At 36.4% G+C, this 16,450-nt stretch overlaps 1 protein-coding gene across 2 annotated transcripts in view; it reads right to left on the bottom strand.

The window, feature by feature from the left end:
• cpne5a (copine Va) overlaps window positions 1-16,450 on the bottom strand; it is a 78,487-nt gene that overhangs the window by 14,215 nt on the left and 47,822 nt on the right. For both annotated transcript variants that reach the window (XM_058390576.1, XM_058390575.1), the window contains 4 exons: window positions 11,427-11,468; window positions 11,092-11,167; window positions 5,267-5,320; window positions 3,189-3,250 (listed from right to left, as the gene is read on the bottom strand). In XM_058390576.1, coding sequence (XP_058246559.1) covers window positions 3,189-3,250; window positions 5,267-5,320; window positions 11,092-11,167; window positions 11,427-11,468 — 234 coding nt within the window. The remainder of the gene's footprint in view (window positions 1-3,188; window positions 3,251-5,266; window positions 5,321-11,091; window positions 11,168-11,426; window positions 11,469-16,450) is intronic.

Here is a 16,450-nt window from a genome sequence, read left to right as displayed (position 1 = left end):
AATGTAAAATTTATATCCATAATTTATATATTTCTGTAAATCTGCTTTGTGGAATTGTTCGTTGTTGAAACTGCTATGCAAATAAAACTGAATTGAATTGGAATGATTAAAAAGTAATTGTGCAAGTGTCTCATTAATCACTCTGGCTTTTCCATCATTGTTTCCCATGCTTTTTAACCCTAGTCCTAGAACAGCACTGCAGTTCTCAGATTTGAAAACGAAGTTACTCCTAAACAAAACAAAGAAAAACTTTTGGCTGAAAATTCTGTACACTTTTTTTTTTTTTTTTTTCATTTTTTTGCCATAACTCTTCTTTTAATTGTGATTTATTTTGCTCCTTCCTCTTTACAAAGCAGTTAGAACATGATGTTAGCACAACAGTGTTTATTTATGGCATCCACTTATACTAACTTATTTTCATTGCTAGCATTCAGACTTCTTTAAAATGTCTTTGGGTTATTTCGCATTTTACTGCAAGAGTCAGTCCAGACTTGCACATTAATCTGTGTTATATCTCCGGCTACGTCCCAGCTGCTCTGACTGAAACGAGTTGTTTTAGGACATGGCATGGCACTACTAGAACCTTATTATGACTTTTATTTCACTGATGTTATTTATGAATGTCAGATTCTGTAGAGTTTTACGCAGAGCTTATGATTGTGTTGTTGGAACAGAGAGTAATGATGTACCTATACCGAGCTGTCAGTGAGTTCTGGAAAAATGTACACAAGATAAATACAGGGAATAAGGAATGACCTCAACTGCCTATTAGTCATCTGTCTTTCTATTAACTGGAGGCTGTAGATCTAATGTGTGATCTCTCATTCATGCTCTCTCTCTCTCTCTCTCTCTCTCTTTCTTCTCCCCTTTCTCAAATGCACAGGTATGCATGCTCTCAATGTGTCTCTGTCTCTCTATCTGTCTGTTGCTCTTTCCTTTCATTTCTCACATGCACAGGTATGCATACTCCTCCGCTCTTTCTCTCTCTGTTTCTCTCCCCCCTCAACCACTTTCTCACATCACTTTCTCTCTCTCTCTCTCTCTCTCTCTCTCTCTCTCTGCAGATATGCACAAACACGCTTTCTATCTCTCACTCTGCCCCACCTTTCTATCTCTCTTTTCTTCTTGTGTGAAGACCTATGCATACACGCACACATGCATTTTCTCTCTCTCTCTCTCTCTCTCTCTCTCTTTCTCTCTCTCTCACACACACACACACACACACAGTCACTTAAAATCATACATTATATGGAATTGATCCAGCTTTATTGTGCACTTGCCATCTATCCAGTTTGCTTTCTATTTGTCTTAGGATGATTTCTAAACAATTTTTATCCTACACTGTAATCACATTGTGTTTCATTCTACTCTATCAACTTGTGGAATTAAAATTCTTTTCACAAATAAAATCCACTAGAGAAAGAAATCCAGTAGCATTTTTAGCACAAACAGAAAATGGCATGGGAATCGAAAAAAAAGGGGGACACAGGACAGAAAATGATTTCCTGGTGTTTTAGATCATGCTCAAACAATGCACATGGGCGACGTCAGTCTGCCATGGATCATTTGAGCCTGAAAGGTCAGTCATATCCCTCACAGTCAAATGTCTCTCACATGTTTCTTATAACTCCCTCACCCCGTTTTAAGATTAAGTGACACTGTGAAAGCAGAAATCTGTCAGTAGGTGAGGTATAGCTGTGAAACACCTTTAGGCATGGGTGAGAAATGAGGCCTGCTGCTGATCAATAAGAAAATACATGCACCACTGAGATAGAAGAACCATTAGGGCACATTAGAGCTGTTATCAACTACAGTAATGTAAGGCCAGTTATCACCCACATACTAATTTAGGTTGATGTGTTGTTTGTGTATGAGTGTGTATAGTTCATTTTCATTTGTTTTGCTTTTATTCCACTCAAGATATCAAATTTATCTAGAATTTCTAGTATTATAAGATTAAAATAAAGCAAATCAAGTTTAGCTTTATTGGCAAAAATGTTTTTCTTTTTATTTATTTTATTTTTAGATATTTTATCATTTATATTATTTCTTTTTAGAAACACTAAGAAAAATTAATATGTGGTCAGTCAAATTTAAAAAATATTATACTAAACTTCATTTAAACAGGTTTCTGATTACTAGACTGAATGATGGAAAATGAGTGTGATCAATTCATGTAGTAATAACAGAATTAATAGAATTTCATTGAGAAATGTTTGCACTGATGGGAACTATAACTGTAGTATTTTATTTAGGCATTTAAAATATACATGGTAGAATAATGCATTGAATATACGTCTGTTGTATGATCAGGTATTCGATTTTATTAAGAGCTTTGAAAATATGTGATGAAATTATTTTGCATGAATTGCGTTAATGTTACTCAGTTCAATCACGTGGAACTGATGTGATTAATTCAATGAGCTTCTCTGTTCAGTGAAGCCAAATGCATCTTATATTTGATTTATATTAATCTCATAAGAAGAAATATTACAAAAACTTGCCAGTATTGAAAATATTTTCACTTGCAAAGATATTATTTTCCATTTGCCAGGTGTAACTATTTCCAGCACTTGTTAAAATCTTGCATGTTACACAAAATACAATTTGATTATGCTTCTGATTATGCTATTATTTATTCAGAAGGCACAGGTGAAGCTAGAGCGTGGCATAATAAATCAAAAATTACTAAATTGCATTTTAATGTAGTGTCTTCTTAATGATTAGTAGAAAATGTCAGGGCACACCAGTGTGTTAGGAAGAGTGGACCAAACCGATTAGTGTGTTTTCTGCAATCAAAGACTCTTTTTATCAAAGAAGCTCTTTTTTATCTTTTCATCAGAGCAAGCTAAAGAAGACCTGGCAACACAAAATGATGATAACTGTACTGATAGTAGCAGCTCTGTTTGTTGTGTCTGGCTTTTGCAGTGCTTCTTCCCCTTATCAGTGATATCCAGACAGTGTCAGCTATGTCAGTGACCTTCTGCTATTGAATTACTCTAGAAAACTAGAAGCTAATGTTTTGTGTTCAGTCACAATTTCCTTGTTTGGGTGATTTTTCCACATCATTCCGATCCACCATTAAATGCTAGTCTTTAAAATACTCAAACCTCTAAGAAGACGAAATTAGGGATCTTTTTTTCCTCATTACCGTGTGCATGACTGCTCGTTTGAGCGTTTGTACTCACCCTGCTTTGATGTAATCTAGGAAAGTGTGCTCCGCCTCGACAGAGAATGAAAGCAACGTCACCTAGGGAATGAGAGAAATTGGAAAAGTTTCAACACGTATCTGCTACACAACATGCCTTTACAACATCTATCACTGACTATGAGACATCTTTGTGTATGAGACATACACAGAGACATCTTAATTGTTGCTCTTCACTATAAGAGCTGCACAATATATCATTTTTCAATCACTGTTACATAAGACTGCAGGGTCAAACAAAACTACTAAAACAACTAACAAAATACTTTCTGTGCTTTGAGAAAACTGGCACAATCCTGGCACTCACTTTATGAAAACTGACAATTTTGTTCAAAATAATCATTATCCATGTCATATTATGGGATCCTTGGTGTATTTTGAAGCATTTCTTTTGCTAAAACCAAATTGTAAAGTTGGATTTTTATCCATATTGTGAGCCTCCAATTTGTACTGTCATGATTACAAAGGGAGACTCTGTGTCACTATGCTACTATAATGACATATGATAGAGTATTCCATCCAGCACTGTACCAATTTCTGTACCAATTATCCTACACAGAGTCACAGGAAACCTGGAGTCTATCCCACGGGACATAGAGCACAAGGCAGTGGACTTCCTGGACAGGAAGCATTCTGTCATAGGGCACAATCACATATACATTCCAGACAATTTAGAGATGCCAATCAGCCTACAGTGCATATTTTCGGAATGGAGGAACCTGAAAAAAAAAAACTCCCAAAGCACAGTGAGGACATGCAAAGAGAGGCAGGAATCAAACCCCCAACCCTTCAGGTGTGAGCCACAGTGATGAAGCATTCATGTGTCTAATTATACAGTGATTTCCACACCTTCAGATCATTGCAGGGATTCTAACTAGATCAACAGCCTCAAAATAGAGATTTATTACTTGTAAAAAATGGTTTAGACAAATCACCAACCTAGATACCAATGAAAAGGTGAAATTTATGTCCAGGCTACTAGTTTTTTTATTAGTTGTTACCAGTGGGTTGAAAGAAAGAAAGAAAGAAAGAAAGAAAGAAAGAAAGAAAGAAAGAAAGAAAGAAAGAAAGAAAGAAAGAAAGAAAGAAAGAAAGAAAGAAAGAAAGAAAGAAAGAAAGAAAGAAAGAAAGAAAGAAAGAATTACTGACTTTCTTATAAACAAAAGATTTCAAACAAGATTTCATGTTTAGAATTAATGCACTTCATAGTGGTGCTATGTAGCTTGTGTCTATAGTTCATGTTATTGATTCCTGATTCCAGAGCCTGCTGCAACACACACAAGTTGATGGTAGCACAGTCTAGTTGACGGTAGAGCATTTTTTTCTTAGTAGGTGGATTAATTAGCTTGCATGATGACAGATGACCTTTTCTGTATCAGAACCATGCCGGGAATGTCAAAAACACTGACACAAACAAAAAAAAAACTGACACAAAGACACCATATAAATCTCCTGCTTAATGCATAAAGTCACCTTCTGGTTAAAGACAGCAAAAGAAATTTAAGATGCTACCCCGACTGGAATATCATTTACCTGTGTTTACAAGAGATCATACAAAATGTCAAAGCTACAACCTCAGCCAACATTTTTGTGGATGTGCAACATTGTTAGAAGTGGATAATAGTCATGCTCATTTGTATTATTTTGTCTGTATTAATGCAGTCAAGGACGTTTTGCCTAGGCATTTAGGTTTCCAGGCAACCACTGGCCCACCCTTGCATAAAAACAAATAACATTCTGTCAGTAAATAAAACATTTTTGGGATATAAACTACTGTGAACACTTCATTCTCTAAAATGTAACAGTAATCACAAATTGATGCAGACCAACACTGACAGTGACCGTAAACCAATGTGGTTTATTTTTTTTGTTTTCTATTTGCTTCATTCTACTGTCTAAAAACACTGGATCCATAATAATAATTAATATTGTTGTGTCTTGTGTTTTTTAAAAAATCAATAGTTCATAAGAATCAACAGCTAGCAAACTAAATGTATAGATTTTAATGTAAAAATAAAGACAAGACAACATTTAGACATTTGCAGGTCAGAGACTCACTGTTCCAGAGTTGATGTATCTTCTCTTCTTTGTTTTCTTTTTAGCATTCACCACCTGAAATCCCAAAATTACTCGTCAGGGACATTTTCAACAAGTTGAAAAGAGTAAAGGATGTGTGAAAAAATCTTTTCAGAGCTGTCATCTTTAACAAGAGATCAAACAAATTATATTTCTGGAAAAAAAAATAAGGCATAAAAACAGAAGTCTATACTAAAAGAAAATGGCAGCTGTAAAACTTGGCAGAACTGGTGTGTTGATCTGATGTCTCTGGGTCCTGCTGGGATTGTCACACTCCATTACAGCTGCTTTCACATCCTACATCACCCCATAGGGATAATACTGTACACCTTCTACAATAACTGTCCCCGCATCCTTATGACTTGTCCAAAATACAAGTTCTGATGTTCTCAGCCCTCAGTGTTACTTTCTGCTTAATTCCAAATTTCTTTCTTCTGTTTGCTTTCAGATAAGCTGGATTAAATTCACCAGGGTCTCTAGCTTCTAATAGTTTCTCTGCTCTCTTTGTATTTTTCTCTCTCAGGCCCTGATTTATTAAAGGTTTAAAAACATGAAACAACTTGATAACACCTGCAAAAAATGAGCTGAGTTACTAACACGGTCTATAGATGATTGTGTCTTTCAAATGAACCAGGATGTCTCCATTTTGTGTGACTGCTTAATCAACCTTAAAGTGAAAAACACACTTGGTGTCAACATTTATGCCCTAAATGCAAATTACTAAGCCTGAAAGTCACTTTGGTAACTGCACTTGTGTGCAGAAATCAATATCCATCTATTTTCTGTACTGCTTATCCTACACGTGGTCATAGGGAACATGGAACCTATCCCAAGGATCCCAACCTATCCCCTGCATGGGGTGCCACCAATTACACACAGAGTACCTAGAGGAAACCTTAGAGTACAGGTGAGAACTTTGCAAACTCTACATTCACAGGGCAGATGAAGGGATCGAACCCCCAACCCTAGAGGTGTGAGCAGAACATTTTTAAGCACGTTTTTAAATTCCTTTACTTGTTCATAATAATGAGTAACCTTATGTAAATTATGCCATAGTATAATAACCCGAACGTGTCTCAAAATAAAAGGTTAATATTCTATTAATGAAATGTACTCATTAGATATTCACGGCACATCTTCAAACTGCACCTTAGAAGTTTTCGCTGGCACATGCCTTATTAACATTATACACACTCAGGTCATACTCTTTTATTCATTTATTCATATGATATTTTAAACAGGTTTTCAACCCATCATTATGCCTTTAGCTAGTCTTATACTTGAGTTTCAGTTTCTATTTACTTTTCATGGAGCCTGCTTTACATATTAGATATGCTAGAGGCCACAGAAGCTTAGCTAACTTGATTGTCACTCGTCCTGGAACAATGTTGCTTAGAGAATTTTTTTGCCTGACTTCTTCACCGTCCTCTGGTGCTATGTGACCTCAGTAAGGAGTGGCATGAGCAATTGATACAGGTGCAGAGCCCTCTAGAAAGAAAAAGATATCTTACCACTTAGCAGTGGCAAGATCAAAATTGGGCAGAAGATACCACTGAGCAGCCCAACTGAAGAGAAGATGAGGATTAGAGTAGCTGAATGCAACAATGTGACAAAGTACAGAGCTCAAGGGAGCCTAGTACAGAGTCCTCACATGAAATGACAGTCCCTGATGTGCTATCTGTGCATTTCATTCCGTAAACATGAGGCTTTTTTTCGCAGACACCACTGGTAGCTGGACATTGAAGAAGAGCACAGTTCAGGAGTGGCACTGAATATGTTAAAGTGCCTAATGCAATTTGTAGTACAAATGTAGTACATATGGAAGTGGCTAAGCTATTCCCAATGAACTGATTTCATTGATAAGCTCTATCCACATTTTAAAGTGAAAGCAGTTGCTGGATAAAATGGCAGGCACACTGGCTACAATGACAGATGCAGAAACACTAAGTGTGAATCCTGGTATGTAAAGCATATGGTACATGGGTGAATATAAGATGCATCTTCAATACATTGGCATTGGCCCTGAAGCAAATAATCCCTGCCTCAAGACATGGGAGCCACAGCACTCAAAACAAATCACTGTGGCTGTTCATACAGTAGAGGAGACAAGTTCGGCTGGTGCAAATGCCATTGTTGGAGCTTGGTAAAACATTCTGCACCAGCTGTCATTGATAACAAGAAAGGTGTTTGGCACACAGGCCAGACAGGCATTAACTGAGACAAGAGCAAAACATGTGATGCAATAGATTGCACTTAGGTACTGATCTGTACCGGATCATTATTCTAGTGGGGTTGGGTTTCAAGGAGCTGATGGAAGGCACTAAGGTACCACACTGTTGCTGCTAAAGCAACCCAAAACACAGTGCCAGAACAGAGCAAGATCAAGTCTCAAAAGCATTTACTGAAACTGACAGTGGATGCTAGCATGTAATGGTTCTCTCTGCCATGCAACCAGTGCAGTTTAATAACAACAGACCAGTGGCTACTGAGTACGCAGTCCAAAGGATATCATTTACAGTTTTCTGGCCAACATAATACACAAAAAGTTCTAGATCGAAGCCAGTCGGCTACTGACTGTGGAAGTGCAAGTGCTACTAGAAAAAAAGAGACATTAAAAAGAATACTTCTGGAATAGGAGTTTAGATGTAAGAGACATTTATTTTTCAGATGACTGCCACTCTAGATGCAATGCATTACCGATGTGAAGTGAGTGGTGAACAAACATGACTGATTTGTAATCACAGATTTGAAGGAATCCAATTTCTACTTTCCCATTTCTGGAATGCAGATGATTTCTCTACTTGCCCATAAGCACAGAGAGGAAAAGCATCTTCATGATTGAGTAACAAGTTCAGCCACCAATGCTCATTAGTGAGAGAAATGTAATCCTTTGTTCTTGCTTCAGTTGTTTATATAGATAGTTATTCTCATTGGTTGTGAAGTTTAGACACTAATTATACATTATTTATTATGAATTGTTGCAGAATATTGCATAATAAGTATTTAGTTGTTTGTTCTATTTTAACATTCATAGTTTCGCTGGGGTTTTTTTCTAACCAAAATTATAAAGGACTTAAGTATACCTGCTTAATGTAATGCATAAGAAATTACTTTCTAATACATTTAGAAAGAAATGTTAATACAGGCCTTGTAAAAAAACAAAACAAAAAAAAACATTAAATATTGATCTGCAGTATTTAACACATTATTTGCTCAGTCTAAAACTAAATACATTCCAGAAAAATAAATGCTTCCAGTGATTTATTTTATTTGTTTTATAATTAAAATGTATTTAAATCCCCTATCTAGGTCATAAAATAATCATAGAATTGGCTGAACAAACAAGAAATAAGAGTAAAAATAGGCCATTGTTCAGTCATAATGAGTCTCTGGGTTGCTAAAAGAAACTCTGTGTATTGGGTTTTATAATAATCCAGAAATTTGTGGTCAAATTAACCAAATGTGTGGTGTGTTATACAGTATATTGACCCAGTACTGAGCTACTAAATGACTGTTTACATTGAGCACTAAGCAGTTTCAGAGTGTTACTTATGACAAACTGTAATAAACATTGAAGAAATACTACTAATACTGTCTTTCAAAACACTGCTTAACAATTGAGATTGTTTTGTCATGCAGATCTGCTGACCCTGATTAAAGCTCCTTTGTTAGGAACTCATGCATCAGTTTACAAAGAAAATCAGCACATTAAACGGGACATTTTGTGGCATTTTACAAAGCCGCCATCAACAACAATACAGTGATTACTTTTTAATTGCACTTTTGTAGATGGATGTAATTACTTTATACTGCACATAGCCATCTTTTCTATCCAGCGCTTACAGTGTTACAGGGTCACAGTGATTCTGGAGCTTATCCTAGGAACACCTAGGGGCAATTTAGCATCCAATCCACCTACCAGCAATTTGTGAAAGAGAGGAGGGACCAGAGAACCCACAGGAAACCTACAGGCACACAAGGAGAAAATGCAAAACATAGGACACCCAAGCTCAGGATCACAGCAGGGGAACACCTCTGGCTGCATCACCTAGCCATGTTTTAATTAAAATTAATTAGCTGTCGAATAGCACATAAGCTGTATTAATGCCTTTCACAGTAGTTGTACCTGGTCTGACACATGGAGTCTTTATTCCATTCATTTCAAGTTCATTTCATTATAATATCTTTAGTACAAAACTTGAACTTGCAAGTTCTTTTTAGTCCTGAGCTTGTTCACTGCTCAGTGATTTTCTAATTGGCTTGCAAATTACAAAAAGAAACTGGCAATTTTTGTTTCATACAGCAGCCCCATGCCAAATAAAAACATACATAGCTCATAATGTTTAAAGAGTATCCTTGTGTTCAAGCATTTCATTATTATTATTAGTAGTAGTAGTAGTAGTATTTATTTATTCAATGGTATTTATTATAATTTTTTTTTTAATTATTATTATTATTGCTACTACTACTACTACTACTACTACTACTAATAATAATAATAATAATAATAATAATAATAATATATGGAGTATTTGACTTTTTATTCTATTAAATTCTTTTAGTTTATTCTAATCTTCTATTATCTAATAAATATCTGTCTTTTATCCCATGTGTGCCAATAGTCTGTGTGCTAAATAATTTATAATCTCCTGTTATGTAATTCTATTCCCAAGTCATTTTGTTTATCAAAATTAAATCAATAAAAATGGAAGATAAGCATGTAGCTTGTTAAAGTATAAAGTTCTTATGAATATTAGCCTCTGTAAACTTGCCTCTTTGCTTGCAATAGTTCTTTCTGAAGATAATTTCTGAAGTTTAATTCTTCCTGAAGATAATTGTTTTTATTAATTTAGATTACTTTAGATTAGTACTTTTTATTGTTATTTTTTAATTTTCTGCTGTCCGAGTGGACAACAGTCTTTTCATCTGACTGCAACCAGCCGGTCTCTTGCTGAAGGTCAAGACAAGGTGCACCAGATCTCAAACACGTAGGAGTGTTTCCACCCCTTTCCATTTATGTATGATTTAGTTCACACAAACTATTCTTTGTGAATGATTTGGAAGTTATCCTACTGCACAAACAAATAAGAACATATGGGAAGAAGTTCTCACATTCCATAATCTAAAACTAACCTTTCACTGTACTGTCCATGTTTTTATATGAGGTTGTATGCAAAACCTGCCCTTATAAAGGCCAACTGATAGAAATTTTCTGTCATGTCAGTGATACAGTAGAGTCAGTTCACCGAACCACTTTTACACACATCATATCACTTCCATCGATGTTCCTTCAGCCACTGAGACATGACAGTGACATGGCCCTTCATCACCACTTAATCCACAGAGACACACTCTCTAATGAGTCAGTGAAATAGGGATGTTAGAGGAAGAGCAGGTAAAATCAACACCAGCCTCTGCACTGCAGCGTGACTGAAACCTGCTTTAATTACACACCAGCCCAGCCCTGGAAATAAATTATTTATATTAACAATAATCAATTTTAAACAGTACTAATCGACTCTATTACAGTTTGAAGGTGTATTACTCAATATTACTCTAAATCTGCCAAGATTTGGTCTCAAACGGTTCAGCAGATGGATTCAAGGACATTTGAAAGTTTTTTCTTTTTTTTATTCTCTTTGAATCCACTCCCATTCCCACCACATATACAAATCATTTTCCAGTCAGTTAAGAATCACAGCAGGACACATGAGGGTTTTTCATGGTAGCTGAGCGGCACTTGACTTTCCTTTATCAGAAGATTTAATAACTGCATTGAATAGTGAATAATTCGTGATTCTACTGACCTCATAAACATTGAACTGACTCTGGCCCCGTGACAGTTCCCGGTAGCTAGTGGTAAATTCTCCAATGAAGTCATGGCTATAAGGCAAGAAATAAAAGAGTATAATAGCTTTATAAAGTAGAATTGGCATGTTCATTTCATTTGTTCATTCTTCAATTTTAGACATTCAAATAAAAAATGGTCAATAAAAATAATAGAAGAAAAAACAAACAGAATTTGTTTAAATGTTGGTGCTGGCAGAGCCTACTGAGAGGTGACCATGTACATAGTAATTGTTTTGTGTGTGTGTGTGTGTGTGTGAGAGAGAGAGAGAGAGAGAGAGAGAGAGAGACCTACCTGCCATCCCTGTCCCAATCATATATTTCCACCTTAATTGACCTGAAAGATATACAACATGGGTTTCAAGAAACATAATTAGAGAGCATGAAAAATCATGTATTTGTGTCATTAGCTGCTTTCCAGTCACTTTTAAAACCAGTGTATCAAGCTGCATACAAATCAACTCCATCTATTTTCTGTACCAGTTCCACACAGAGCTGCAGAGGACCTGGAGTCTGTCCCAGGGGACTCAGGGCAGAATGCAGCAGGTGCTAACCCAATACAGGGCACAATCAGAGATGCACAAACAATTTAGTGGAATTCAGCCTACACAATGCATGTGTTTGAACTGGGGGAGGAAACTAAAGTACCTGCATGAAACCCCCAAAGCACAGGGAGAGCATGAAAACACCATGTACACATGGCAGTAATTGAACCCCTAATCCCAGAGGTGCAAGGCAAACTTGCTAACCACTAAGCCATTGAGCTCCTACAATAACAAGTAATCACACAAAATAATAATAGACAGGACCAAGGATATTAACCTGACAAACTATTAAGTATGGAAGTGTGCAGAACTAATCTTGCCCTAAAACCAGTGAATCATATCTCATTAGTTAATGTTTAGAATTGCACAGCAATGAGCATGAATCACGGAAACGTGAAACATGGTTTAATTACATTTCATCATTTATTATTATTACACTTTGAATAATTAAAATCTCATTCTTTTCATGGAGCACTAATTTTGCCAATTACACAGAGACGCTCTTGATTTGTAACCTTGTTGCCACGAATAGGTAAAAATCGAACACACGCTGTTAAGCATCAAACAAACCAAGCACACCGTCATTTGCAAGAAAGTGATCACATTTATTTGCTGATGCTCACGAACTGCAGAACAAGTAGAGAAACAAGTAGAGAGAGAGAGAGTGTCTGCTGTATCCTGTCTGTCAAGGCATTTTGAATTCTTTTTGAAAAGTAGCTCAAAATAACCTCCGGAGAGTCAGCAATATTTGAGAATTAACAGAGCATTTCTGAAGTGAGATGTTAGCAGCCTGAACTGGGAAAATCATGTGCTGGATTGTTTATACTTTCCAGAGAGACTTGACACCTGAAATTAGCAGGAATATGGTAGGTTTTATTGGACGCAAGATTGTATCTCCATGACTAGCTGTGCTAAAATATAAGCATGACTGTCTCAAGCCTCAAGCCACCATCTTCAGATCCACTCAAATTAATTCCTCCATGGACAAGGCATTTAATACAACTCAGACGGCTTAAGAAAGTACTCAGTACCTCAGTAGGAAACCCTATAGAAATAATAATACTACGCCGTATACTGCAGACATTAGCAATTAGACTGACTGACAGGGTTAACCAGTGTGTCAGTGGGTCCTGCTGGGTGACACATGGCATCAGTGAACGGAATAAAATGGCAGCCAAAGAGAGTGTAAAAGAACTAAGTACCATCTCTGATTTAAGAATGAAACGGGTTGTGGTGAATCTAAAGTCTATTACAGGATTCCTGGATTTGATAACTGTCCATCACAAGATATAGTGTGCACACACATACATACCGCAGGACAGGTCAGCATAGCCAATGCGCATAACAGCGTGTTTTAGGGAAGCGGGGAAAAACTGGAGAAAACCTAATTGGGCATGGGGAGAATATACACAGAAACTATACGATACAGACATAACACAGGATTAAACCAGAGCGCCTGGAGCTGTGAGACAGATACCCACCCACCTAATATTATCTTCATATATCATTTTATTTTAATATAAACATTTTTAAATAAACCAATACAACTAACCAAACATAAAATGTTTTTTTTTTTATTTGCATGTTGTCTGCCAGGTGTCTTAAAAAGATGCAAGGGTTTCCTGCCCTTTTCTGTCTGTTGAACAAAGAATAATATGCCCTCTATGATATGCAGGTTATGATATGTTTATTTAAAGAAAAAGGATTTATCTGAAGAAAAAAAAAAAAAAAGTCTGCAGCTAAGTCACCTCAAGATCTAAAACTAGCAAAAGCCAACTCAAGTCATTTTTTGAGCTATAATGGAAGAAGAACCAAGATAAGATCGAAGATAATCCCGCCAACAGCTACAAAGAACTAAAATCAAAACCAACCGACCAGCTACTGATCAGAGTCCAGGCCTTTGTAACATCACAATCCTTCAGCCTCAGTGAGTCAAATGCCTGAGCACGAGAGCCAGATCACTTCTAAATCAAGATACAATCTGTGAAAGCAATATAAAATCATTCATGCTGAAGGGGCACTCTTGAAATCTTCTAAAAATGAATAGTGGATTGTATGCAATAAGAAAAATGTAACTTAGATTGCATTGATTAATTATAAAACCTTCTGAAAATATAGACTAAATAGTTATGGATGGCTCTCTGCTAAATGATTCTTCCTTCATGTTTCATCTAAGAGGTTTTTCATTTGAAGTTTGAACAGTGTGTAAGTGTTTAGAAACTCTTAAAGCCTTCTGAAAGTGGTTGATAGTGGTTAGAAAAAAAAAATGAGCACAATGTAAATTAATACAGCATTCTACTAGACTTTGTTTCATACTGCTTTATAGAGCTGGATTATGCTGGCTGTTTATGATTGGTGACATTTGCTGCTGCACTGTTCTGTGTTTTAGCACATTTCTACCCATTTTATGGCAGAGGCTGTTTGATTTATAGTTGTTATATATTTGTGGTGTGTGTGTGTTGTGTGACAGCACTATCTTTGAGTTAATATCTATGTTTTAGTATTTCATTCATGATGGTTTCTCTGCTAATGGGAACTTGACAGGGATCAGATGTAATCTGTGGTTATAAACATACACATTTGCTGTACTCATTCTTGGCAGAATTACAAATGGAACTCTGGAGAATTTGCGAGCAACTCCTACAAGCAACAATTCCATCTGCTACTGTAGGACAGAAGGTGTGGAAGCTAAAACCAAAAAATTCAGTCAATATAAAAAACATGGCCCAAATCTTCCCTCTTATATTGATCACCCTGACATTTTATGTCATCACAGCATTCATGTGTTCCAGTCAGAAGTCATTTCTACACGAAAACTGTTATATGATAGTGTATGTGGGTTGACATCTGAATGTACATCACATGGATGATCGATGATGTCAGTGGATTTTTCTCTTCCCAAGATGCTACATGTGAAACTGGAAAGTAACAAAAGCCTCATGACTACATTTTAAGATAAATTTAGAGGCCTTAAAAATACTGTTTGTTTTTGGCCCATATACAGCATTATTTACAGCATCATGGTTTATTTGTCTTTGTTGAACTAATGCTATGTTCACAAACTGCGACTAGCAGCAACAAAGCAGCCAGTGCCCATTAATTTTCAGTGAGAGCTGGTGACTAACTGTGGCCTTGTGTCCAGCAAATCGACAAAAATAATATGTAGGAAATTGGTGCAGTGACTGCCAATGAGAGTGAAAACAGTACAGCGCATGTGATCCGTGTCAAAGAGCACACACTGCCCCATCATTATTCAAAATGATGTATATATATATATATATATATATATATATATATATATATATATATATATATACACTGGTGAAGTTTAAAAATACAACACTTTCCTTCAGAATGTTTCATTTTAGCAGCAAGAAATCTGATTTGGAATGCACCACCCACTGATAAATGTTATTACTGTAGCAACCAATAACAGGAATCCTACTACTGACTTCATAGAACAGCGACTGGCGATTTGCAGCAATAAAATTGTAGCATTGAACGTAGCATAATAACTGTGTTATTATTAGCTGTCATCTTTCACCCCCTCAACCATCCATGTTCAGGGTTTTTCTGATTGAGATCATTTGGGTAGAGATACCAGAGTGGCACCAATGAACAGCATTCAACCTATAAGGTGGATATCCCAACAATGCCACAGCTATCCATGGCCTGGAACCAAGGTACAAATTAGCTATGAAATAACAGCACCGTCAACATACACAAACCAACCCCTCTCCCACAGACACACACTAGGGGTTAAAATGTGATTTAACCGAGGATGATTTTGTAATTAGTGGACAGCCTTTTGGCCATTCAAGATCATTTTCTCTTTATTGATTTTCTTTTTTTTCCTCTATATTGCAGTACATACTACAGTTACTGCTGTTCTGTAGTTCTTCTACTCTCATAGATCACAACATGATATGCTGCAGTACTATTGTTCTATTAATATTGTTAATTTATTCACTTATCATGTTCAATGTTATTTCCTCCATAACTATCCATTTACTTGATCATGTATTAGTGATTCATATAGAGGTTTAATTGTAATCATTAGCATTTAAGATTTATTCATACATCATTAGACTTCATAGTGAACATTAGTTAAGTCTAATTTGGTTAATAGGACAGTTGGGTAATAAAGAATGGAAATCAACAATGCATGTCGATATGTGCCTGGAATGTTCATCCTTGACCTATGACACTCTTTTCTCTATGAAATGTGTAGAGTCACTGATGCTTAGAATTACATGTCAGCATGATCTTCATCAGGCTCAGGTAAAGGAGCGGTACTCAGATTCATTGTGGTGAGGGGTTTGAAAACTTTTTGCTGTTGATAATCTGTCTGTTTACGGAAATAGTTTGTGTACAGTAAATAAGAATCCTATGTATTATACCAGAAGAGCAGGGGGTAGGTGTGTGGATTAGCATGTAGATAAAAGCATATAGAAATGGGATGGAAAGCCAGGTGGAGACTATAAGACAGCTGTCTCTGACAGTATCAGCTGCCAAAGTGTCTGTCAAGTTTACCTGATTCACAAACACAAGCAAACACATTATGCTTTTACTTTTTTTCTGAATCGCTTCCCTATGAGAATGTCTCTCACATATATAACAGCAGATGCAGCTGGTGCAGTTAGTCGGAGGTGCATCAAGAGCATGACTGTTATTTGTAACAATCAATCAAAATAGACCCGCTTTTCTCTGCAGGAAGCCGCATAATCCCCTCCCCTTTACACTCTTGGATACAATAACACTCGCAAATCATTAC

Source organism: Hemibagrus wyckioides, linkage group LG05, assembly GCF_019097595.1.
Source record: "Hemibagrus wyckioides isolate EC202008001 linkage group LG05, SWU_Hwy_1.0, whole genome shotgun sequence".
NCBI lineage: Eukaryota > Metazoa > Chordata > Actinopteri > Siluriformes > Bagridae > Hemibagrus > Hemibagrus wyckioides.
This window is presented reverse-complemented; position numbering and strand designations above follow the sequence as displayed.